The sequence below is a fragment of the Rhinopithecus bieti genome, unplaced genomic scaffold, assembly GCF_001698545.2.
Source record: "Rhinopithecus bieti isolate Rb0 unplaced genomic scaffold, ASM169854v2 scaffold_13207, whole genome shotgun sequence".
Taxonomy (NCBI): Eukaryota; Metazoa; Chordata; class Mammalia; order Primates; family Cercopithecidae; genus Rhinopithecus; species Rhinopithecus bieti.
This window is the reverse complement of record NW_016807866.1, coordinates 463,083-487,125: the sequence shown is the minus strand read 5'-3', so window position 1 is coordinate 487,125 and position 24,043 is coordinate 463,083. Positions and strand designations below refer to the sequence as shown.

Sequence of the window (24,043 nt, the reverse complement as noted above, 5' to 3'; positions counted from 1 at the left end):
TGACTCTGAATCAGATCTACCCAAAAACCTACTTAGAAGAGCAGTGGCAGGAACAGATACACCTGAGAAAGACTGAAGGTGAGCTAAAAGTGGTGCCTGAGTCATTAAGAAGCTCTTACCTGAAGAAAAGTTTGTTGCCAACACAGAGAAGTGGTAGATGTTTGAGATGCATGGAGAAGTTAATTGCTCTGATCTGATGAGTTATACAGTGTGTGTATCAAAGCATCGCTGTGTACCCCTGAATACATACAATTATTATTTTTCAATTAAAAAAAACCAGTAATACTTAGAGGAATCGTAGGGATGTGATATATATTAACATTCATCAATGCCTCTGTATGCTCAGATTCAACTAGAATATTAGACTCAGTTTTTCTTTCCACCTTAAAAAAGAGAAAATGTGGGAAGGAACCTAGAGGAAAAACACTCTTCTGTGACTAGCAGCAGGGTTAAAAGCCGTGTGTGGGTGGGACAAAGTTTGGTTGTTTAGTGTAGACTAGAGAAAGCACCGTATCTCTAGAGATACTAAAGGCCATTATCCAGGCTCATTTTTTTTGTCCTTAATGAAACAAAACAAGTTTTCAGGCTGTTAAAGAATAATTTTCTGCAAGAGGTAAAATTATGATATCTCATAATTTATTTTACTCATAAGATGTGGGGGACCCAGGCAGGTGTTATAAAGGTTCATTGGAAGAGTACAATTACACGGGTTTATATATGGAGTGAAGAAATGTTGAGATGAATTGTAAATGAGACAAACTAGTTTTTCCACAGCTGGAGGAAATCAACTAGGCCAGTATCAGACTGGACAGAATTTACACATCTCTGTTACCTACACCTTATAAAGAGTTGCACAGGCTCTCAAAGACAGTGTACAGTCAGAATCTGATAGCCCAGGAAGGTCTGCTGTAGAGGATATGTAGTTTTCAACTGAAACACAATTTTGGTTTTACATAACAAGCAGAGCATGAGAATGTTCTGAGACTACTTGGCAGATAATTTAATCTATCAGAGTGTAGAAAAGATGAAGGTTGCCACCCTGGACTGAGTTCTCACTTTCTTATAAAACTTTATAAGAAGAAAGTAATTATGCTTATTAAAAAAGAGGGCAAAATACAGAAAAAGGCAAGAAGAAAACAATGGTTTCAAGACATGGAACTTACCATATTTGGGTGTTTATTTTGATTGTTTTTAATATCTATGTATATGTTTAGTTATATCTTGAAGGTAATTTTATACCTTGATTTTATGTTGATCACAGAATTTTAATGCTTTTTTTAATTGACTAATATGAATAATACCGTAAACTTTTTTTATTATAAGAAGTCCTCCTCTCCTCTGGTTTATTTCATTCTAACAGAAGTGCATTTTACTGGGCCATGGAAGTGAACATTTTCATTACATCATATTATATTTTCTTTATATGCCAAATTAATTATTGGATTTTAATGACCTTAGGAGCAAATGACCATGATGCTAAAGATTAGAAGGCGAGATGGATAGTGGGTTACAAAGAATTTAGGAAAAAATGATGAATATGATCAGAAGTCAGAGACTATTAAAGGGAATATGGCTTCAGTGAAACTGGAAGTCCTTTAAAATGAAATTCTGACACGTGAGAAATCTTTCCAGTGAGGAACAAAGCCATATAGTGCTATACAAAGTATTTTTTTGTGGGCTGAGATTGTAAAAAGAAATATGCAAAAGATGGAAGGAGGGACACTGGCTGAGTACCAGGACTGAAGAGGAGGAAAATCCTACTTTTACCAGGAGGTGCAAAGCCCAGAGAATTTCTGGCTTGGAAAAGATGCCAAAGAGAGCAAGAGAAGATATTGTTGTGGCAGGATAAGACAAACAAGCAGGAAATAGACCCCCAGTGGGAATCAATTACTCAAAGGCAGTTGGTCACTCAAGTCTCAGGCCCCATTTCATCTCTCTTTCTTCCATTGAGGAGAACGGCCTTTAAACTGGAAAGGATGCAGCAGCCTCAATGCCGTAAGAACAAAACCCTAGGAAGAATGAGTCTTGGGAAATAGGATGGTCTATGCCAAAATCAGTGACAATTCTACTCCACTGTTCTCAGCAGTATATTGGAAGAATGCCGGATACTGAGGCAGGTGATTGTGGAGGTACCCAAATTATATTCAGATTTTCACAAAAGCAATTCCTAAACTCCTGATCCTTGTGGTTCCCTCTTAGTGGCAATATGAAGTAACAGCCTAGAATGGATTGATGAAGTTTGTCAACAGGAATAGGAACATTTATCAGTATCTGCTGGTAACAGCAGGTTTATTGTGAAACGTTAACATTCTAGGAACACAGGGTACCTGAATCCTGTCTTCAGCCAACATTCCTTAAGATATCTCTGAAGGCAAGTAGGTTCACAGAGAACAAAGCTGGCGAAGAAACAGCTTTTTGATGAAACTGGGTCTTCAACCTCCTACCCCCATGTTAAACTCTGGGGAGTTGGGCTAAGGAATCCCTTTGGCTTAACTAGGAGGAAGAAGAATGCAAGAGGGCATTTCCCCTTAAAAGAAGTCCTTAAAAATGCTGGCTCAGGCCGGGCGCGGTGGCTCAAGCCTGTAATCCCAGTACTTTGGGAGGCCGAGGCAGGCGGATCACGAGGTCAGGAGATGGAGACCATCCTGGCTAACACGGTGAAACCCCGTCTCTACTAAAAAAAATACAAGAAACTAGCCGGGCGAGGTGGCGGGCGCCTGTAGTCCCAGCTACTCGGGAGGCTGAGGCAGGAGAATGGCGTGAACCCGGGAGGCGGAGCTTGCAGTGAGCTGAGATCCGGCCACTGCACTCCAGCCTGGGTGACAGAGCGAGACTCCGTCTCAAAAAAAAAAAAAAAAAAAGGCTGGCTCAGGAGGGCATCCCAGTCCTTAGGAAGGTAGAGGCCTCCCAGCAGAACTCTCTCTTGGGGTTTGGGAGGAAGATTCAGAAGGGAACCAGTGGAAGCCCCAGGGAGAGGCTGTGGCCAGAGGGAGCACCCTGACCCCCATTCCACTTGCCATGGGAAGCTTGTCCAGAGAGAAGCCTTGTGCACGGGCACAGCATCAGCCCATTTTAAGTTGTGTAACAAATCACTTAAAATCTCAGTGGTTCTCTACAACAAATATTTATCTTAAATGTGGCTTTGTAGGTCAACCAAGGTTTGGTTTCTCTTGGTTAGCTCCAGTTCTGAAGGTTCTGGTGTGCTCCTTGTCTCTTCCTTCCAGGATCCAGGCTGAAGCAGCAATGGCTGTCTTGGGCAAGTCCTTCCCATGGCTGGAAGGTGGGCGCTAAGTCAAATGCCGACACCCAAAGTCATCTGGGCAGTGATGTATGTACCCTGCCTAGTCTAGTGGGAGGTGTTGGAAAATCACATGGCAGAAGGTGCAGATAATGTAATTCTGTGGGAGGAAGTAGAGTTTGGACAGTCGACCATGTTGGCCTTTAATCACTTTTAAAGATGTACTCCCAGGGGCTGTGGCCCCTGGGAATTACACTTTTGTATATAATTCCTCCTCCTCTGTGTGGGTCTTTGGGAGATAGGTAGTGGAGACTATGTCATTACCTTGGCTGATAATATCCTGGGAGTTTGGTTGATGAGTTACTTAATACCTATAGACAAAATAATATAGCTGCTTAAAAATTACTTTAACCCTTGGTTATACTAATGGTACTACAGCTCAGTAATAATGACAGTGATGATTATAATAATCCCAATCAAGGGAGGCAGTAATGCATCTGTACTCTGTACTGATGGAGCCACATCTCAGCATGGTAGCCTGTTTTGGTGGCTCGAGAAGGGCCATCCCAACTGCACTGCATTCACTGCGTTCAGTGGAGGGTTGGCAGGTTGCTACTGTATAGGAAACTCAGCTCGGTTTGGAAGGAGGTCAGTGACTCCATTGAGAAAAGCAGATGTGACTGTTGTGAGGCAGACGTTGAACTTGCATCAGACTCTCTGGATCATCGTGTCTAGATGGCTCTGCAACCAGCACTTGTCTGAGACAGTTCAGCATGTGACCGCTGGGGGCGAGTGACTACACCTCATGGTCTGTTGGGGTTCCAGCACTCACGCTGCCCGTGTCAACAGAGGAATCTTCAAACTCTTCATTTGGCTTCTCTCTCCCTCATCTAAAGTGAAATCAAGTCATCTTTGAAATGGATTGGAAGAAGAAATAATTTGCTTACACTTCCAAAAAGTGGATACTCACTGATGGAAATGTCTGCAGTTACCTGGGGGTGGATCTTTGTTGTGGACGACCATTAGCATCTCCTTAGGAAATTGTCTCTGTTTGAACACAAAACATCTCCAGTTTCGTAGATCAGTTTTAACAGACTAACGGCATGTGAATTTCAGAGCCCTGGTTTGTACCTATTTGCCATCTTATTCTGAAATTCTAGTAGACAAACATGGCATAAAGAGGGGAAAAAAAGACGAGCCTTTTCTCTCCCCTGTATTCCGTGTGTTTCTTTGGGAATAGAGAGGATTTATTTTTCAATTGGGAGATTTCTTATGAGTTAAAGGATTTTTTTGTTAAAATTTCATTGTATTGTTCCTAGCTCAAACATGGCTAGAACATAATGATACTATTATTTCCCATTGGAAAGGTTAACTGGATATTGTATCTTCAGCCTGTTTTGACGGGATATTGTATCTTCAGCCTGTTTTGACAGGATATTGTATCTTCAGCCTGTTTGGTGGTGGTTATTGAGACAGTCACAAGTCGAAAGTATTTTTTAAAAATGTAGTCTGTCATTTTGATGCGATTTCTTTTCTCAAAAACATGAAATTGACAAGTAAACATTTTATATATTTATGGTGTACAGCGTGATGTTTTGATATGTTACATTGTGGAATGGCTAAATCAAGCAGTTTAACTGACGCATTATCTCGCATATTTAAGCAAATGTTTTTAGGAGCAGTATTTTCTTGAAGTAAAATTAATATCAGCATGCTGAATTTTCAGACGTCATGAAAATCTGAGTAGGAATCATACTGCCCCGTAAGCTTTGTCACGTCTCTGGCTTTCAGGTTGCAGATCTGAGCATGGGAGACCTGCTTTTGCACACCACCGTGATCTGGCTGAACCCGCCGGCCTCGCTGGGCAAGTGGAAAAAGGAACCAGAGCTGGCAGCCTTTGGTGTGTATCAGAAAAGGGTTTTATGGAGGGGAGAAGTCTAGCTTATTTTCAAAACAAGAACATTTCTTTTTCAAGACCCAGTGGATTAAAAATAAAGTTAATTGCAGTTACTTTAATCGGTCTTCCTGCCGTAGCCACCAACATCTCGCAAACACTAAATGAAACCTTCGAGTTAAATTACACTGTGTGGTCACTCAGCCACATGGGTGGGCGGAAGTGGCTGTGCCCAAGTCTATCCCAGACATAAACACACAGGCAGGAAAAGAATTTTTTTTCTTTTTTCTTTTTTTTTTGCTGCTGCTCTGAGTATCTTTTCAAAATAATGGGTTAATTATAAACCAAGGAAAATAAAGTGAAAATTAAGACAAAATGGCCTCTGTTTCTGAGACCTCCAAATCCTAGATCTTTTATTTTCTTCCTGACTTTGTTACTGTTTGGTCTTAAAACCAGGATTTAGGATGCTGGTTCTCAGCTGAGCTGTTGTGGCAAACTCTGGAGTGCCTGGATCAGCTGTGAGGTGCATCTCAATCACATTGCCACTCAATGCTAGTGAAATTAGAGATGTTTGCGAATGATTTATTTTTTAATAAACCAGTTTAGATGGATGCAATTGCTGCAATTAGAGATCTCATGTGATTGTATTGTAATATGCTTTTTGAGAGAGAAAAAACATGGGTTAGCTTACTGGGAATTATGTATAATTTAGGAAACATAGCTTGTTGTTGGCAATGGAAATGCTTATTGGCATATTGCTGTGTTGTTCATGCATATAAAACTATCAACACTCCGTGCTTTTGTTTCAGTTGTGTTTGGTCCTAGCCTCCTGCTAAAAGACTCATTGGTAGGAACATAATATAATGGAAATGTGGCTTATTCTCTTGCCTTATATTATTTGTGTGGGCTTGTGGGAAACGGAGGTTGCTTACTCCTTCTTAACTAAACTTTTTTTTTCCTCCATGATGTGAACAAAGTATCCCCAAATGGAATGTCCTAGTGATTTTAAAATCAAAGTATTTCATGCAAAGATTCATTGGACTTTCTATTCAGATCACGTAGCCTTCATTGAAAAGTTACTGATATTCCTAGAATTTCTAAAGAGCCCCTGTAGCTGTTGATGCCATTTCATTAAAAATAACAAAGGAGGCCAGGTGCGGTGGCTCACGCCTGTAATCCCAGCAGTTTGGGAGGCCAAGGCGGACGGATCACTTGAGCTCAGGAATTCAAGACTAACCTGGCTAATATGGTAAACCCCCTTCCTTACTAAAAATCCAAAAATTAGCTGGATGTGGTGGCAGGCGCCTGTAATCCCAGCTACTTGAGAGGCTGAGGCAGGAGAATCGCTTGTACCCGGGAAGCAGAGGTTGTAGTGAGCTGAGATTATGCCACTAGACTCCAGCCTGGGTGACAGAGCAAGACTCTGTCTAAAACAAAACAAGACAAAACAAAATATATAAATGCAGAGAAAGCATATGACTAAATAGGCCATTCAAAGGAATATTGGGGGTATTTTAACAAGTTGTTAGTTTTTGATGGGGTAGGTATTGGGGGGTGGGCAGTAGTATTTGCTTTCTTTTCAACATCACCACTTGTGTTTCTTCTATAGTGATTTCTTCTTGGAGGAGTCTGGGATCTCCCTGATGCTGCTTAATGGGTCATTCATGGGATGGAGGATATTGATATAAATAACCCACACCATGATGTAGGACTACAGACTAGCAATTCTAGAGGTCAACATTTAGATTCGTTATGGCTTTGCCCTCAATTTTACAGATGCACTGTAGTTAGAAATCAACAGATTTAGAATAAGAAAATAATTTAAGCAGGAGAAAATGGGTTGACAAACTCTTTTCTGTTTTTTTTTTTTTTTTTTTTTTTTTTTTTTTTTTTTTTTTTTTTTTTATAGAGGAGGGGGTGGTACGGAGTCTCGCTATGTCTCCAGGCTGGAGTGCAATGGTGCATTCTCAGCTCACTGCAACCTCTGCCTCCCGGGTTCAAGCAATTCTTCTGTCTCAGCCTCCCGAGTAGCTGGGACTATAGGCGTGCACCATGGCGCCCAGCTAATTTTTGTATTTTTAGTAGAGATGGAGTTTCACCATGTTGGTCAACATGATCTCAATCTCTTGACCTTGTGATCTGCCTGCCTTGGCCTCCCAAAGTGTTGGGATTACAGGCATGAGCCTCCGTGCCTGGCCCTCTTTTATTTTAAAGGCTACATAGTACATTTTAGGCTTTGGGCCAGGAAGCCACATGCTTTTCCACTGGAGCCAGAAGGAGCCATAGATAACGTGTCAATGAATGAGATGGCTGGATCCGCGGTTGGCTCAGCAGCTGCACCACACAGGTGGCAGCAGTCCTGGGTCTGGCCTGAGGGCCCTTGTTTGCCAACGCATGGTGTAAGTGATTCAGGAAAATGCTGGTTTTGAGGTTGGGGGTTTAGGTGCCACTTTCTGCACAGGCTCAGATAGTGGACTCTGCATGACTCTGTTCCCTGCCACCTGGGCTGTTTATGAGAGGTCGGTGTGGGAGCTGCCTCCAGGAAGGTGGGCCCACAACACCTGTCCCAGGTGTAAATGGAGACTGCATACTCCAGCTTCAGGGCATCACACAGTCAGCAAACTCAGCAGGGGCTGTGGTTCACAAGAGAAAAACTGAAGGCTCTGAGATACAAGACAGGTTCATCATTACTCAGAATCCTCTCCAGAGTAATAGGAAAGAGAAGGGGAAGGATTAAAACTGGGATTGTGAACAAAGGCTGTAGTCATGATGAGCTCCTGTGGATTCCCAGTCGTTAAAGAGACAAGTTTGGGCCGGGCGCTGTGGCTCACGCCTGTAATCCCAGTGCTTTGGGAGGCCGAGACGGGCGGATCACGAGGTCAGGAGATCAAGACCGTCCTGGCTAACATGGTGAAACCCCATCTCTACTAAAATACAAAACTAGCCGGGCGAGGTGGCGGGTGCCTGTAGTCCCAGCTACTCGGGAGGCTGAGGCAGGAGAACAGCGTAAACCCGGGAGGCGGAGCTTGCAGTGAGCTGAGATCCGGCCACTGCACTCCAGTCCGGGCAACAGAGCGAGACTCCGCCTCAAAATAAAAAAAAAAAAAAAAAGACAAGTTTGATGGTTTGGGTGTGATAGCAGAGAGGCTGAGCAAGGAGTTGAAATAAGGAAGAGTTGCTGTGAAGGAAGGATCATGGTGCCCCTCAGTTGGCAGATTTGGGGTTAAAATGTGGTTGTCATCTTGTTTTGGTTTAAACCTCTAACCTCAGGAAGTAGTGCAGCTTTCTGCTGAAACCGAAGTCGACTTGCTGCCAACAAAGCACCTGGATGTTTCACTCACAGGATGGCTCGTGTGTACCAAATGTTGGTGATCGTTGCCTTAAACAAAAACAAACACAAATAGAAATAGGCTTCTGCCTTGAAGGGTATTTGACATTCACCTTTTTGGCGCAGAGTGGAAGCTTTAGGCTGGCAAAGGTAGCATGAGTTTTGGAGATCATCAAGGCCACATCTGAAGGGATTGAGCAACGCTGTGGAGTCACTTGAGTAACACTAGCTCTGAGGGTTAGGGGAAGTTTAAGGGAGAGGCGGAGGTCCCGGTGCTAGGCTGAAGCTCACTCTCTGACCCTCCTGCTGTGATCCACGATGGTTAAGATTGAGGGACATGGGGGCAGTCATACCATTGAGCTGTGGTCCCAGTGGCAGGGTGGCGCTTCTGAGATGAGAGGCATTAGGGTAGAGCTCTTTCATTTCTAAGAGGACCTAGCTGTCCCAGCCTCTGTGATTTCTGAAGGCTTCATAGTGGGAAGGAAGGGCCTTCTCAGGTTGCTTGTGCCCAGCTGCTGTGAAGAGGCTGGTGTGGCCGCCTCAGGTCAGTGTGAACCTTTGGAGGGAACCTGCCAGTCTGTGCTCTGGGAACCTGGAGGGGTCAGATGCTGTGAGGTGTGAAGGGCTATGGGCAGTCTAGACCTAGTGGCTGGAGTCAGTTTCTTTGCATCTCAGGGCTTATTTCCCTGCAGTGGAGATTAGCATGACCTTACACAAAGACGAGACAAGACTGACCTGCCCTACGTAGGACAGAAATTGAACCACATACTTCCGGTTGGCCTCCAAAGGGCCTGTGAGCCTGGTGGCCCATTGCTGAGAATTCTCTGAGTGCTTGTTCCCTTTGTAATTCTGTGTCTGGTATACAAGGCTGTGCCCCCTTCAGCTTCTGTGTGACTGGGGTATTCCTTGGGGTCAGAGTATGAAGGGATAATGGAGACTATCTTAGTCCATTTGGGCTGCTCTAACAAAATATCATAAACTGACCAGCTCCCAAACAACAGAGATACATTTCTCACAGTTGTGGAGGCTGGAAGTCCAAGATCCTGCTTTCTCATACTTCCTAGCTGTGGTTTCACATGACAAAAGGGTCAAGGCATCTCTCTCAAGTCTCTTTTATAAGGACACTAATCCCATTCGTGAGGACAGAGTCCTCATGGCCTGATCACTTCTCAAAGGCCCACCTCCTAAAACCACAAGGGTGATTGGTTTCAAGGTATGAATTTTGGGGAAACGCAAACATGTGGACCATGGCCTGACACGGAGACCCTGACACAGAGAACGAAGGACAGGCAGGAGTCAGTCACCCTTCCAGTTCTTCTGGGTGCCAACTCTACTTCCCCTTCTCGGAAGAATCAGAATCACTGCATGTTAAATGTGCTTGGCATTGCTTAACGAATTCTCTGGAAGATTATGCATAACTCAGTTGTATCTCCCCACCCCCGAAAGAGTGTAAGAATGAAACTACTACATGTTTACCACTCCTAGAGAGCTTACTCTTACTCTGATTCAGTCATTCTGGAAGAGGTACAGTTGAATTCTATTTCATAAACTTATTTTTGTTTCTTTAGGTGAAACGAGTTATATTTCCTAAATTATCACTGTCTATGTGCACTCTTACCTTAATTTGCATAAGTATAAATCATCTTCAGCAATTGCATTGTTATTGTGAAAGACATTTATATTATTCCTCCATCAACTGAATTAGTACATTTTTGTTGAATATGTATCAGCTGAAGTTTTAACCTTGAAATGATAGCATACCTAATGTATTTTACCCAAAAGTGTTTTGGGACATAGGTTATTTCCATTTATGTAGGCTTTCTGTGTTTATTTTGAACCTGGAAAATTGTGTGTCTCAATAGGCTTTTGATTTTCACTGATGTGATGAATGAATGGAAGGTGGGTGTGAATCAGTTAACTGGGATCTCGACATCCTCTTCATAACTGTAGTGTTTATTACCACAAGTTAATGATGTCAAGAGGAAAACCCTACACATGACATGCTATAACTATCTTTATTTTATTTTTTCCAGTCTTCAAAACTGCGGTGGTCCTTGTGTATAAAGATGGTTCCAAACAGAAGAAGAAACTTGTAAGACTTCTTTTGTCACCCCATGGTTTGAAACTATTTCTCTATCTGCTTATCAGTTATGTCTGCATAATTCTACCATTTTATCAGGATGAGCCTTTTTTTTTTTTTTTTTTTTTTGAGACGGGAGTCTCGCTCTGTCGCCCAGGCTGGAGTGCAGTCGCCGGACCTCAGCTCACTGCAAGCTCCGCCTCCCGGGTTTAAGCCATTCTCCTGCCTCAGCCTCCCGAGTAGCTGGGACTACAGGCGCCGCCACCACGCCCGGCTAGTTTTTTGTATTTTTTAGTAGAGACGGGGTTTCACCGTGTTAGCCAGGATGGTCTCGATCTCCTGACCTTGTGATCCGCCCGTCTCGGCCTCCCAAAGTGCTGGGATTACAGGCTTGAGCCACCGTGCCAGGCCAGGATGAGCCTTTTTATGATCTTGTTATTTCTTAAGCGTTGCTAAGGATGCTTGAGATCACCCATCCTGCCCTCCTTTCAGGCAGGCTTATGTTTAGAGCACAAAATGAATTGGTCTCATTTTGTGAATTGGAACCCATTGCACCCAGTTGCTGATTGTTCTGCCATGGCCCGGAACCTTCCTAATGCTACTTTTCCCCTTCTCTGTTGCCCCTGTTCTTGTTTTGGGATCCCTTTTCTGCTCTTCCCTGTGTGTCTCTCTCTTCACTGCGTTTGCTTAGCAAACTTATTTGCCCACCCTCCCCTCAACAAATTTATCCCGCAGCCTCTCACTCCCTGCTGGATGAACAGGAGCTCGTGGGGGTGAAGATCCTTTGGGCACGCCTGGAGTTACTGCGTGAGAGTCTGTCGCTGGTTTAGCAAATGCAGGGAACTGGTCCGGGGCAGGTTAGATTCTTCTTACGCAGCTGATTCCTTCTCCCCTGCAGGTGGGATCGCACAGGCTTTCCATTTATGAGGACTGGGACCCCTGCAGATTTCGACACATGATCCCCACGGAAGCGCTGCAGGTTCGCGCTCTGGCGAGTGCAGGTAAACTCTCACCTGTGCTGGGTATTTCACACACTTATCTCTGGTGTGTGTAGGAATTACTTGTTTGAATCCACACTCTTGGTCTAACCCTTCTACTGTCTTTTTTTTTTTTTCTTCCTGTGCTTAACTTTCTTGTCTCTCAGTCTCTTTATTGCGTCTTATTTACCCAGCCATTGATTAAATATTGAATGAATGAATGAATGAATGAACCAAGTGAATGAATGAACTGAGTGAATGGATGTGTAATGTCTTCAAAATTCCTGGAAGAGATTCTAGTTATTCCATTCTGTACATTAATACTATAGTGACTGCCATCTGAGTACAGTGAGCCTGTGCTTCTTGTAACAGTCCTTGAGACTGTGAGACAAAGCCCATGTAAACTACTCCCTTGCCTTTCTACTGAGAGATCCAAAAATACCACCCAAAGCACTAAAAAACATTGACTACACATGTTTTTTCCCTAAAGTATTACAAATCTTTATCTTTGGTATTAGCGTGACGGCTTTTGAATGTTGATTCTTTTTTAAATTTATTTTAATTGTTTTAGAGACAGGATCTCATTCCATTGCCCAGGCTGGAGAGCAGTGGTGCTGTCGTAGCTCACTGTGGCCTCAAATTTCTAGGCTCAAGCTATGCTTTCCAAGTACCTGGGACTACAGGCGTGTGCCAACACACCCAGCCACTTTTTAAAATATTCTGTAGAAGTGGGGTTTTGCTATTTTGCCCAGGCTAGTCTTGAACTCCTGGGCTCAAGCAAGCCTCCCGCCTTTGCCTCCCGAAGTGCTGGGATTGCAGACCTGAGCTGCCCGCCCAGCCTGAAATGTTGATTCTTTTTCTATGATCCACATAGCCGTGAAATGAATTGTTGGGTAGCTGTGAGTATACTTGATAATATAATTAGACGATGCCTTAAACACATGAGTAGCAGGGTACTAAAAAAAGTGATATTTTTGTAACTCAGAAGCTCCCCATCCTGGACCTAATTTGAGGCTAAGTTCTCGAGAGGAGGGATGGGCTGGTGTGGCTCTCCCAGGCACACCCTGGAAAGAGCATCTCTGGGGAGTCAAGTGGATACTCTAGCCACACCTATTCTCTGTCCCACTTGGACAGCAGGTAGAGCTTTGGTAAAGAAAAGCCCTGGCGGTGGAGACCGGCAGGTGTGTGATCAAGTGAATTTCTATGTTAGGCTTTTGGCATCTAAGGTGCACATTAAATTCTTACTATCCAATTTCTGTTGTGTAGCCTCTCCTTGTTTCCACTTGTCATAAGCGGTAAAACTGGATCTGATCCTTAGAAAACCAACTCACACTAGTCCAACATCATGAGGAGAACCTCTTGCCATATTGTGCACACTTTGAGTTACTCTTCCAAATTAAAGGTGTTTCTCCCTTCACAGTTTTTCTGCCTTACAGGAGGAAGTCTCCAATGCACAAACCATGTAGGGCAAATATATTTGGAATGATTATTTGTTTTAGAAGATTTCTCTCTAATCTCCCAGCAGTGATTTGCTGGATGCCCTTTTACTTACGATGTGATTTGCAAAATTGATTTACACGTGCATTTGCAGGCACCTGTAAGTTGTGAGTCTAGGGCAGCTACAAATAGCATTTTGAGGTTGGAGCAGTTAAATACTAAAGTCTTACTTTAGAATCGTAGGTTGTGAATTATCTAGTTCCTTTGTTTCCTCGTGCCAGGTTTACAAATGGGAAAGTTTATTTCTGTAGACTGACAGCTTCTAAGCCAGGAATTTTGCCTGCATTGAGGAGTAAACACATAAAGACTTCAAATTTTGAAGACAATGCCATCTTTGTAATACGACGTTCCATTCTCACTCTCTAGTTTTCATTCAAGTTTAAAACCATCAAGATAAAAGCTTATTTTACTTGAGTTACAAAGACTTGTCAAGATGTTTTTTCATTATGAAATCCACTCTAGTGGATTTGAGAATCAGAATGTGGAATTTCTAGGTTTTTATCTTAGTTCGGAAAATTTGTAAAATTTTTTTGCAGATAGATTCTGTTTAGGGTTAAATCATGCAACCACAGTGAGGGTTTGTGACCAGGGTTCTGAGCCACTGGATAAAAGTGAGACTTCACAGTGTATGGCCTGAATGTCTGCAGTGAATGTTCCTTTCACAAACAGTTTATTCGTGACCTAAAGTACTATGCCATTATAGCCACTACAGAGCTTCCAAATTATTTTAAAATTGTTCCTTGCTTTCTTGGCATACCATTTCTGCTGTGTTCAAAGTAGGCTGCAGGGGTGGGCTGGGGGCGAGAAACCCCATTAGGTCTCCAGGGCTTTAGGCCCAGCCACCTGGGGGAAGACTCCCTTAACAGATAGCAAGGGCTTACCTGTCATGTCACTGGCCAGATGAAATCTGCATAGGAGGCTTTGGCTCCATTTAGTCCAACTGTTGCCAAAACAGCTAATCATTTACTTGAAATGCACAGTTCAGTTAAACAGACTGCATGGCTGAAAGAGTGAGTTCAGGTCGGGCGTGGTGGCTCATGCCTGTAATCCCAGCACTTTGGGAGGCCGAGGCGGGTGGATCATGAGGTCAGGAGTTTGAGACCAGCCTGACCAACATGGTGAAACCCTGTCTCTACCAAAAATACAAAAATTAGCCAGGCATGGTGGTGCACATCCAGCTACTCAGGAAGCTGAGGCAGGAGAATCGCTCATTTGAACCCGGGAGGCAGAGGTTACAGTGAGCTGAGATCATGCCACTGCACTCTAGCCTGGATGACAGAGCAAGACTCCATCTCAAAAAAAAAAAAAAGTGAATTCAGTCAGTATGATTGGCCTTTTAGACCATCTAGAAGATTTTACCAACTGGAAATTTTCCGAGTGTTCTCTTCTTAGCATCCATTAAGCTTTCAGTCGCTTCATCTCTTTAGATCGTGGAATAGTAGGAAGATATCTTTGATCTTGTACATTTCTGCATTATTAATTCTCTATCACAGCTGGAAAATGCTTTTGTAAACATATAAATAAATCCATTAGAAACATACCCTGATTCACTGTTGTTTTAATTTCTTTAGACGCAGACACAAATGCCGTGTGTGAAATTGTCCATGTCAAATCCGAGTCTGAAGGGAGGCCGGAGAGGGCCTTCCACTTGTGCTGCAGGTGAGCCTGGGCCTGGGAGTCGAGGCCGCGATGACATTTCTACAGATTGGAATGATTTGGTGTCTTATGTTCTATTCTGGTGTTTGGTACATTGCTTGTACTGTAACATCGCTGAGATGCAGTAAACGGAGAGTCAGCTGGGAGGAGGTGACAGCGTGTGAAGGTGTTACCGGGATTCCTGATCATTTGGAGCACACAGGGAGGTCACCCTGTGTTGATCACCTGCACGTCTTGAGGGGAAGCTGAGCTCATGTGGGCTTCTACTTATTTCTTGTTGTTTTTCTTCTACCTGCCACCCTCTTTCTTTCCTTCCTTCTCTTCTCTCCCTCCCCCATGAGAATTTGAGGTCTTCTCCCATATGCAACCTATTCTTTTATTTTTCTAAAAATATAAGATGGGCCGGGCGTGGTGGCTCACGCCTGTAATCCCAGCACTTTGGGAGGCCGAGGCGGGCGGATCACAAGGTCAGGAGATCGAGACCACGGTGAAACCCCATCTCTACTAAAATACAAAAAATTAGCCGGGCGCGGTGGCGAGCGCCTGTAGTCCCAGCTACTAGGGAGTCTGAGTCAGGAGAATGGCGTGAACCCAGGAGGCGGAGCTTGCAGTGAGCCGAGATCGCGCCACTGCACTCCAGCCTGGTGGACAGAGTGAGACTCCGTCTCAAAAAAAAAAATATATATATATATATATATAAGATGGATGACCCCAACAGATGGCATTTAATATATTTGGCTTTAAATGTGCCCATATTGAATCATGCTTTAATTTAATCACAGACACTCAGTGATTTACTCAGTAAGTTACCCAGTACCTCACACAGTGAGTACTAATATACTATGGTTTATCTACAAAAGACAATAGAATCAATATTGTATGATTAGTAGCAATATTTTATAATGTTAGTATGGTAAAAAAGTACCTTTACCAAGCATGAACTTTGCTAAACACCTTACATTCATTATTTCGTTTAGTCAGACCAAGGTGTTAGGTTGGTACAAAAAGAAACTGCAGTTTTTACCATTAAAAGTAATTAAAAGTGCCATTAATTTTAATGGAAAACACTGCAATTATTTTTTGCACCAGCCTAGTACTATTCTTACTCCAGTTTACAAATGGGGAAGCAAGGCTTAGAGATGGTACTTTGCCTAAGGCCTTATAGAAAATGAACGCTGGTGCCAGGCATGGTGGCTCACACCTGTAATCCCAGCAAGGCAGACAGATCACTTGAGGTCAGGAGTTTGAAGGCAGCCTGGCCAACATGGCGAAACCCTGTCTCCACTAAAAATACAAAAATTAGCCAGGCGTGGTGGCAGGTGCCTGTAATCCCAGCTGCTTGGGAGGCTGGAGCAGGAGAATCACTTGAACCTGGGAGGCAGAGGTTGCAGTGAGCCAAGATCATACCACTGCGCTCCAGCCTGGGCGACAGAGAAAGACTCTGTCTCAAAAAAAGAAACGAAAAGAAAATGAATGGTGGGTTTAACTTCAAAACCCATGTTTTGTGTTGCTACATCAGCTCTCTCTGTGTTGGGTGACAGAGGTCAACAAAGGGCAGATCCCCGGGAAGCTGTCAGGATTACAAGTGAAATGTTGTTTGTATAACCCCATGGAGTTTGAGCACCACTTTTACTGTCTATTTTGGCTCATCTGTTTTTGATTTTGTTGATAAGGTCCATGGGGTTTAGTAAGCCTGCTTACACGGATGCCATGTGTATTGTTAATAAGGAATACCAGATAAAACTTACCTGGGTAAAAATATTGGGAATATAACAAGAAAAATAACTCTCACCTAGGAAGCACTTTTTTTTTTTTTTTTTAACCATGGGAATTGGGACTTGGGAAGATTTGATAGTTCTTTACAGCCCTAATATATACATGTTGAAATGTGTCATGGGAATCGTTGATATTTACCAGGAGGGAGCTCAGCTCTAGAGAACATTAGGAATGTTGAGACATCAGCCTTTGGGTGCTCTGCAGAGCCACAAGAATCTTGTGGTTCATTTGCCCTCAAAAGCATTTTACAATGAAAAGCTCTGCCTTAAGTGCCAGGAGCAGAATTTGGCAGCTTCGTGGTACAAACTCCCACTGTCCATAGATCTGTTCGTTAATGGGCTGCTCTGCCCCACATCAACGGCAGGAAATGGATCACAAAGCATGAAGGGAAAAGAGTTATGTGCTCTTTCTCCCTGGCTGTGAAATCACCACTCAGCATAGAAATTGGAGTCAAGGCCTCAGTCTTTAGCCTTTGGCCCTAAGGGATATTTGTTTGGTTGCACCTGCTAACCTTAGAAGTTCCCCATGTGTTAAGCCCTGGTTCTCTGACATCTGTAAATCTTCTTTCCCTAGCTCCCCAGAGAGCCGAAAGGATTTCCTGAAGGCCGTGCATTCAGTCCTGCGCGATAAGCACAGAAGACAGCTCCTCAAAACCGAGAGCCTTCCCTCATCCCAGCAATATGTCCCTTTTGGAGGGAAAAGATTGTGTGCACTGAAGGGGGCCAGGCCGGCCATGAGCAGGGCAGGTACTGTGGGGCTTCAGACGTTCAAGATTCCGGTCACCCCCACTCCGCAGTAGAACTCCAGTGAGCTTGACCTCCTTGTTGAGTGGGGGTGAGGTGTGGCTTGGTGGGGACTGATGTAGGAGGACGGTTCTTCCCTGGTGTGAGGTTCCTTGCCCTTGCCTCCTTCCTGGTGGCTCCTGGGGATCCGCCCTGTATCTACATTCTTCTTGTCCTCCCTCGAGCCTTCCCTTTGCCTCCCTTCTCCTTTTGGCTGGTGAGCTCCTCTCTCATTTGCCAAGCCGGGATGCAGACACATCCTCTTTCTGGAGAGGCTGTCTCAGCCTGCTTGCAGAATGAGAGTCGCTGCTTTGCATGACAGCCAGCTTTGTCTAGCAGAAAGCCGTGTGTCACATTTCAGCAAGGTCACAGCCCTCTGTTCTGAGAACATGGTGGCTTCACGGTCTGGCAACACAGCAATGCCTGCTCTCAGTAGTAAGGATTCTAGGTTTGGTAGCCCACATGACACTTTCAGTTTTTAATCCTGGCCTTGTGCCTGCAACTTTATTTTTAGTCTCCGTGTTAATTTGGGGAAGCCTGGAACTATTCTTGGAAACAAGAATCTAGAGTTTAAATGGCCCTAGCATAAATATTCTTGTAGGACTTAATCCATTACGGTGGAGCAGTGAGGAAGTAAAATAAATACCACCACCCGTAAATGGTAGCAAAATTTATCTAGGGATAAAGCTGTTTTAATACTTAGGGACTTAATGACATCAAGATAACTAACATTTTTATCAGAACTTTCTTAAGAGGCAGCCTAGAATTTTGCAGGGAGGATTTCATTAAAAGAGGCCCCCTTTGCACTTGCCAGAAAAGTTTCTGGCCTTTGTCCCCATTACCATTCTACCTGTTGAAGAGGCATGGACAGAAGTATGAATGCCTGAAGGTTTTCGTAGACAAAACCTACCTGGCTTGACATGGGATATTACATTCTTTAAGAACCTTAAATTTGGCCGGGCGCGGTGGCTCAAGCCTGTAATCCCAGCACTTTGGGAGGCCGAGACGGGCGGATCACGAGGTCAGGAGATCGAGACCATCCTAGCTAACACGGTGAAACCCTGTCTCTACTAAAAAAAAAAAGACAAAAAACTAGCTGGGCAAGGTGGGGGCGCCTGTAGTCTCAGCTACTCGGGAGGCTGAGGCAGGAGAATGGTGTAAACCCGGGAGGCAGAGCTTGCAGTGAGCTGAGATCTGGCCACTGCACTCCAGCCTGGGCGACAGAGCAAGACCCCGCCTCAAAAAAAAAAAAAAGAACCTTAAATTTAACTAATGTTCGGGGACTAGTTACTGTAAACCTCTTCTCCAATCAGTTGATAAGTATTTATTGAAAGCTTAGTGCAGTGAACACCCAGCACTTTGCTAAGTTTTCTGAGGTATCCTAAGAGTCTTGCATACAACCCTATGCACAGTTTCTCATGCGGTCCCCATGGAAGAATAATTTATTGGTCCTTTATAACTCACTTTAGAGATTTTTATCTTGGATTTGTCTTCTCTGCCCCTCTTGTTTGCTAGGGAAATGTTTAAAAAGGTTTGGAAATACGTGTCTCAACCTCAGGGAACTCACCTATTGCAGTTGTTAATCAATGAACCTAAAATCAGGGCTGCATTTACTTTGAAACTAAGCATGGTTAGTCTGTCACTCAGTTTTCCTGCTGAGATCCATTCGGAAAGAAAACAAAACCAGCCCACAGTTTAACACCATCATCCATCATCATGATTACCAAGAGAAAGCCTTGATGTCATAGCCTTTGGATTTAGCTGATTGAGAGATTTTTCTGCCTGATGACTCATTTTTGGCTGAAGAAAGTCTGTATCACTTTGCTTTGGAGGCATCTCACTATCCTCAGAATCTTCATGTTAGAGGAGTTTAAAATGGTACCTGAGTAGAACAGCACAGCAGTTCTACTGGCAGTCTTAACAGTGAACACTGGAAATAGTCAAAGATTAGTCAAAGATTGCATCCCTAAAAGACTGGGAAGAACCCAGTAACGGTAACCAGGTTCTTAAGCATACTGAGAACAGATACTCATGCTTCATTTTGCTTTGTCCTGAATACCCAGCTAGTTTATTTCTCCCTCTGTTCTGTTTGGCTAGGATAGTAAAGCCAAATACTCTGCTTCCATATTAAGCCTAAAGTGCTTTACTATCCTAGCCAAACAGAACTTACAGAAGAGCTGAAAGAATTCCTACCTACCATGTATATTCTGTATTTTTCTATATTCTCATTATCACTCTATTAGAATCCATCTATCATTTGTCACCTCATCTTATTTTTGACACATTTCAAAGATGTAGACATTAACACACTTTACCCCTAGATACTTCAGCATGCAAATCATTAACAAATATTTCCCGTAGCTTTGAGCTGGTGTAGTTCTAATGTAGTGATTGGAGAGAGGGATGCTGTATATTGCTGGTGCTGAGATAAAAGTGAACAAGAATTTTTTGTCTCTTCTCAATAGAGGTCGGTGTTTTTTTTTTGTTTTGTTTTGTTTTTCTCCTCTTTTCTATTCCCCTTTTCCATTTTGCCTGGAAATGGCTTTTAGTCCCATCCTCAACCAACAGTAGTGTCCATTTGTTCCACGGTGTTAGATGGCAGAACTCTCAGGAATAGTGATGGACACGCAGGGGTCTGAGGCAGAGCGTGGCTGCAGTGGGAGCCAATTCAGCTCCTCGTTGACCTCTCTAACCTTGCACCTGCTGGGCTTGAAGTCAAGGCTGCGTTTGGCAGTAACTGAGACACGAGGCATCTTCTAGTAGCACGGAAGCAGTTAGATGGTTTCTGGGGCTTAGGTTTCAGGAAAGCAGCTCCCAGTTGGCTTTGAGACTCTTCCCCTCCACTGGAAAGCCCGTGTTGCATTTCACCTTTTCATGTCTAATGCAACAGCCGCTTCACTCTCGAGGGAGAAGCAGCAGCCTTCCCTGTGAACAGTCTCGTGTAGGCGTGTGGTGGGATTGTTGGCTTGATTGGATGGTGTCTTTTGTGTGCTTGTTTTTAATTCTGGCTTCCTAGAGGGCAGTAGGTGAAAGAATGAAGTTTTCTTAACTGGTAGTCACTTTATACAGCACTTTGTTGATCAAACTGCTTGGGTATCATCGGTTTTTTATTTCTCATTCCACTGAGGCACTGATAACGTTAATTGCTTTGTAGAAGAGTGAGCGATACACAGACTGTAATTAGGGGAGACTAAGGCTCACATTTGCTTAGCTTCCTACCTGATGTGGGACTTTGTCAGAAAGAAGACAGGGAAATAACTGAAGATTCCATGTCTTTGAGAGCCACTCTTTCTTCATAGGCTCTCTTAAGAGGGATTTGGTGCCCTTAATCTAACTGCAGATCCCAAGAAATGTTACGTTCAAGTTCCCAGAAAACAAGTAACTGAGACTGGTGCTTCTGCCTCCTTTGATGTATTTTCTACAAAGACAGCAAAACCACAGATGCACCCCCACCCTTGCTAAAAACCTATTCCAGCTACACAACCCAGGGACAGCCCTGGGGATCTTCATAGCACTGGACCATGGGACATGACCAGGATTGAGGACACTAACTCACTAACTCATCCCCAAATCAGTGGTCTGTCTACTTGAGAGCAGCTGTAGTCTATGTTACCCATCTCTTAGGGGCACAGGTTAGAATAGTAGATTATTTGCCAGGGAGTTGAGTGCCCCTTTGCCCATAACGCACAACCTCTGCTGTGTGCCCCGGTTCCCCCTTGGCCTTCCATCAGTTGCTAGAACATCTTCTAAGTCCAGATACCTCGACAAGGTAAATGCTCCGAGACAGACTGGTGAAATCTAGACTGTAAGCCCCAAAAGACATCAAGGCATTCAGTGCATACCGTTTCGGTTTTTATTTTCTCCTGTCCTTTGCTTTCTGGATTTTCATCTCACGTAAAGCATGTGGGGGTTTTATTTTTATATTTTTGTGTGTGTGTGCAGTGTCTGCCCCAAGCAAGTCTCTTGGGAGGAGGAGGCGACGGCTGGCTCGAAACAGGTTTACCATTGATTCTGATGCCGTCTCCGCAAGCAGCCCGGAGAAAGAGTCCCAGCAGCCCCCCGGTGGTGGGGACACTGACCGATGGGTAGAGGAGCAGTTTGATCTTGCTCAGTATGAGGAGCAAGATGACATCAAGGAGACAGACATCCTCAGTGACGATGATGAGTTCTGTGAGTCCGTGAAGGGCGCCTCAGTGGACAGAGACCTGCAGGAGCGGCTTCAGGCTGCCTCCATCAGTCAGCGGGAAAGAGGCCGGAAAACCCTGGATAGTCACGCGTCCCGCATGGCGCAGCTCAAGAAGCAAGCTGCCCTGTCAGGGATCAATGGAGGCCTGGAGAGCGCAAGCGAGGAGGTCATTTGGGTTAGGCGCGAAGACTTTGCCCCCTCCAGGAAACTGAACACTGAGATCTGACTGTGTCACCTGCCCCGTAGAGAATGTGTGTAGATACTTCGTGCCCTAACTCTGCCCACCCTCCCGTACCGTCAACAAGAATGTCCCCTTCGGTCGCGCTCTTGCACACACGGTTTTGGCAGCTGACTTGGTTCTGAAGCCATGTAGCCACCCAACTTTGTCATTTTCAACAACATCAGAAATAATTCCTCAGAATCCCAAATAAGCTTGAGTCCTATCTTCTGTATATTATTAAGGGCTTTTATTTATTCTCAGTTAATCAGGGCCTGAACAATTAAAAGAAAAAAGATTCTCTAGCACTGGAAAGCAGATCACCCCCAGGAGTTAACAGATGTACAGCAGATTAATTTAAGGGATAGTAGCACACACACGATCCTTCTATCTGAAATCAGTCCCTAGTTGGGGAAACCTCTTTCAAACACAAAATGAAATGAAATGTGTACAGCTTGCAGTGTTCCGACTATACCCTTCCCTCTTCCATGTCTCAGAATCTCTGTGTATTTTAAGAATGTTTGAGGAAAGGGTGGCAATTCATGTTTCAATGAGCCTTTTTTTTTTCCTTCCTGTTTTGGTCTATAGCTGGTCTTACTCTGTGTCCATGTTCGGAAGCTCTAGTTTTGCATAGAATTATAGAGATGCCAAACTCGTTGAAAAGAGATCCAAATTTATCGCTTGAGAGAAAGAAGAAACACTATTTTTTGTATTTTACCTAAGATACAGGGGCACAAATAGATGAGGATTTTACAGTGTTAGTGTAACCCTGAGCCTGAAAAATGAGGATATAACCTTTTACAGAGAGAGTGAGGTGTGGTGGTTTTATATTTATATATGAAAGGCCAACAAGCTCATGCTAAGGATATACTTTTCTTCCAAGAAGCGGATTTTCTTTTTCTTTTTAATGTTTGAATCTGTATTTGAGCTGGGAGTTTGGTTGGATTAAACATGACACCCAGGTGGGCGGGGTGTGTGTGTCTGTTGCACATGGCAGGGAGGGGAGCCTCCTTCTCATGGGGTTGCCATGGTAATCATTGGTTTTCCCATTAAAATTGCATCTTCATCCATAGATTACCTTCCCCTTCCCTGACAGTTCATAACCAAACCTTTAAACAGAACAGCCTCTTTAAAAACTTCTCTTGTGTTGAACACTTTCTTCATGCTAACGAAACAGGGTAAACACGCTCAACACGTTAATGGTCTAAACAGATATCCAAATACTAAGAAGAAAACAAGTTATAGCCCTTTCAATTTTTTTTTTAAAAAAAAAAGACGGTTTATAGCTTTTCTTTTCCCATGTCACAATGTCCACTTCCTAAGAAGGGTTTGAAATACTATGAAAACTTTCTTTTTGGGGAAAATATCTATTTGGTGTTTGACACATCAGTAGGTACTTTAGACCTGAATTTTATAGTAGCTTTAGGAGTTATATTTTATAAAAATCAGTTATGACTTTATATTTCCAGACAATAGAGAGTTCAGTACATCATGCTCTTGTGCCTCTGCCTGCTTTTCCTGCGTTCCCACCCTGTATCCCCGTCCCCCCGCCTTTCGGGTTTCCAGGGCTTCGAGCTTGATCTTTTGAAAGTTTTATTCTATTAAATTTTTGCTATATCTTCTGGTTTTCTTAAAAAGCTTTAGAATGGTTTCTATACCCTTTGTACCACTGCATTTTTCCATATCATCTCCGGTTCGATCGCGTCCAGATGGAAAACGGAAGCAGGGGCTTCTAATCATCGCATTTACTGGTTCCAGTGCAACACATCCATCTGAAAACACTCGGAAGTCTGGTGCTTGGAGAGGGTGCCATTGTCTCTTGTACATAAGGTCATGACGTGTCTATGTCAAAAGTTCTTATATATTTCTTTTATAAGCTGAAAGAAGGTCTATTTTTATGTTTTTAGGTCTATGAATGGAACGTTGTCAATGCTTGTCAAACAATAAAAATACTGAAAAGTGTCTGGGCGGTTCTATGCCTTTTTGGATGGGAGGATGAGTATGAATTGTTGGCGGGGAAGAGGCGGTGGGAGAAGATTCCTGGGAATTCCATTTGGTGAAGTAACGTGATCATCAGGAGAACGCTGTTGTGGTAGTGCTTGAAGCTTTAACAGAAAAACAGGTGCATTACAGTTGCTTGGCATCTTGACCTAACGTTACCCCTACTGGGTACTGTTTCTTTTCCAGTCTCCTGCCTATCCCAATGGGAGCAGGCTGGGGGATTCCCATGAAAATATTGGGGTGAAGTGCAGAGCTCCGACCGGCCTGACTGAGCTCTTGAATCACTCCACATTTTATCACCGGGGATCCACTGCCTGAGCCTTTCACAGAATCACAAAACAAGGTAAATAGTGTCTTGGGCTGCCTTTCTCTTCCCATCATAGTCCCCAGATCTGACCCTCCTGAGTCCCT

The 24,043-nt window shown here is 43.7% G+C and overlaps 1 protein-coding gene across 4 annotated transcripts in view; it reads left to right on the top strand.

The window, feature by feature from the left end:
• TIAM1 (TIAM Rac1 associated GEF 1) overlaps window positions 1-23,595 on the top strand; it is a 449,425-nt gene extending 425,830 nt beyond the window's left edge. For all 4 annotated transcript variants that reach the window (XM_017883884.1, XM_017883885.1, XM_017883883.1 and 1 more), the window contains 6 exons: window positions 5,030-5,138; window positions 10,494-10,552; window positions 11,439-11,541; window positions 14,586-14,673; window positions 17,020-17,192; window positions 21,171-23,595. In XM_017883884.1, the coding sequence (XP_017739373.1) occupies window positions 5,030-5,138; window positions 10,494-10,552; window positions 11,439-11,541; window positions 14,586-14,673; window positions 17,020-17,192; window positions 21,171-21,640 (1,002 nt within the window). In that variant the 3' untranslated portion in view covers window positions 21,641-23,595. The remainder of the gene's footprint in view (window positions 1-5,029; window positions 5,139-10,493; window positions 10,553-11,438; window positions 11,542-14,585; window positions 14,674-17,019; window positions 17,193-21,170) is intronic.
• Window positions 23,596-24,043: the final 448 nt, after the last annotated feature.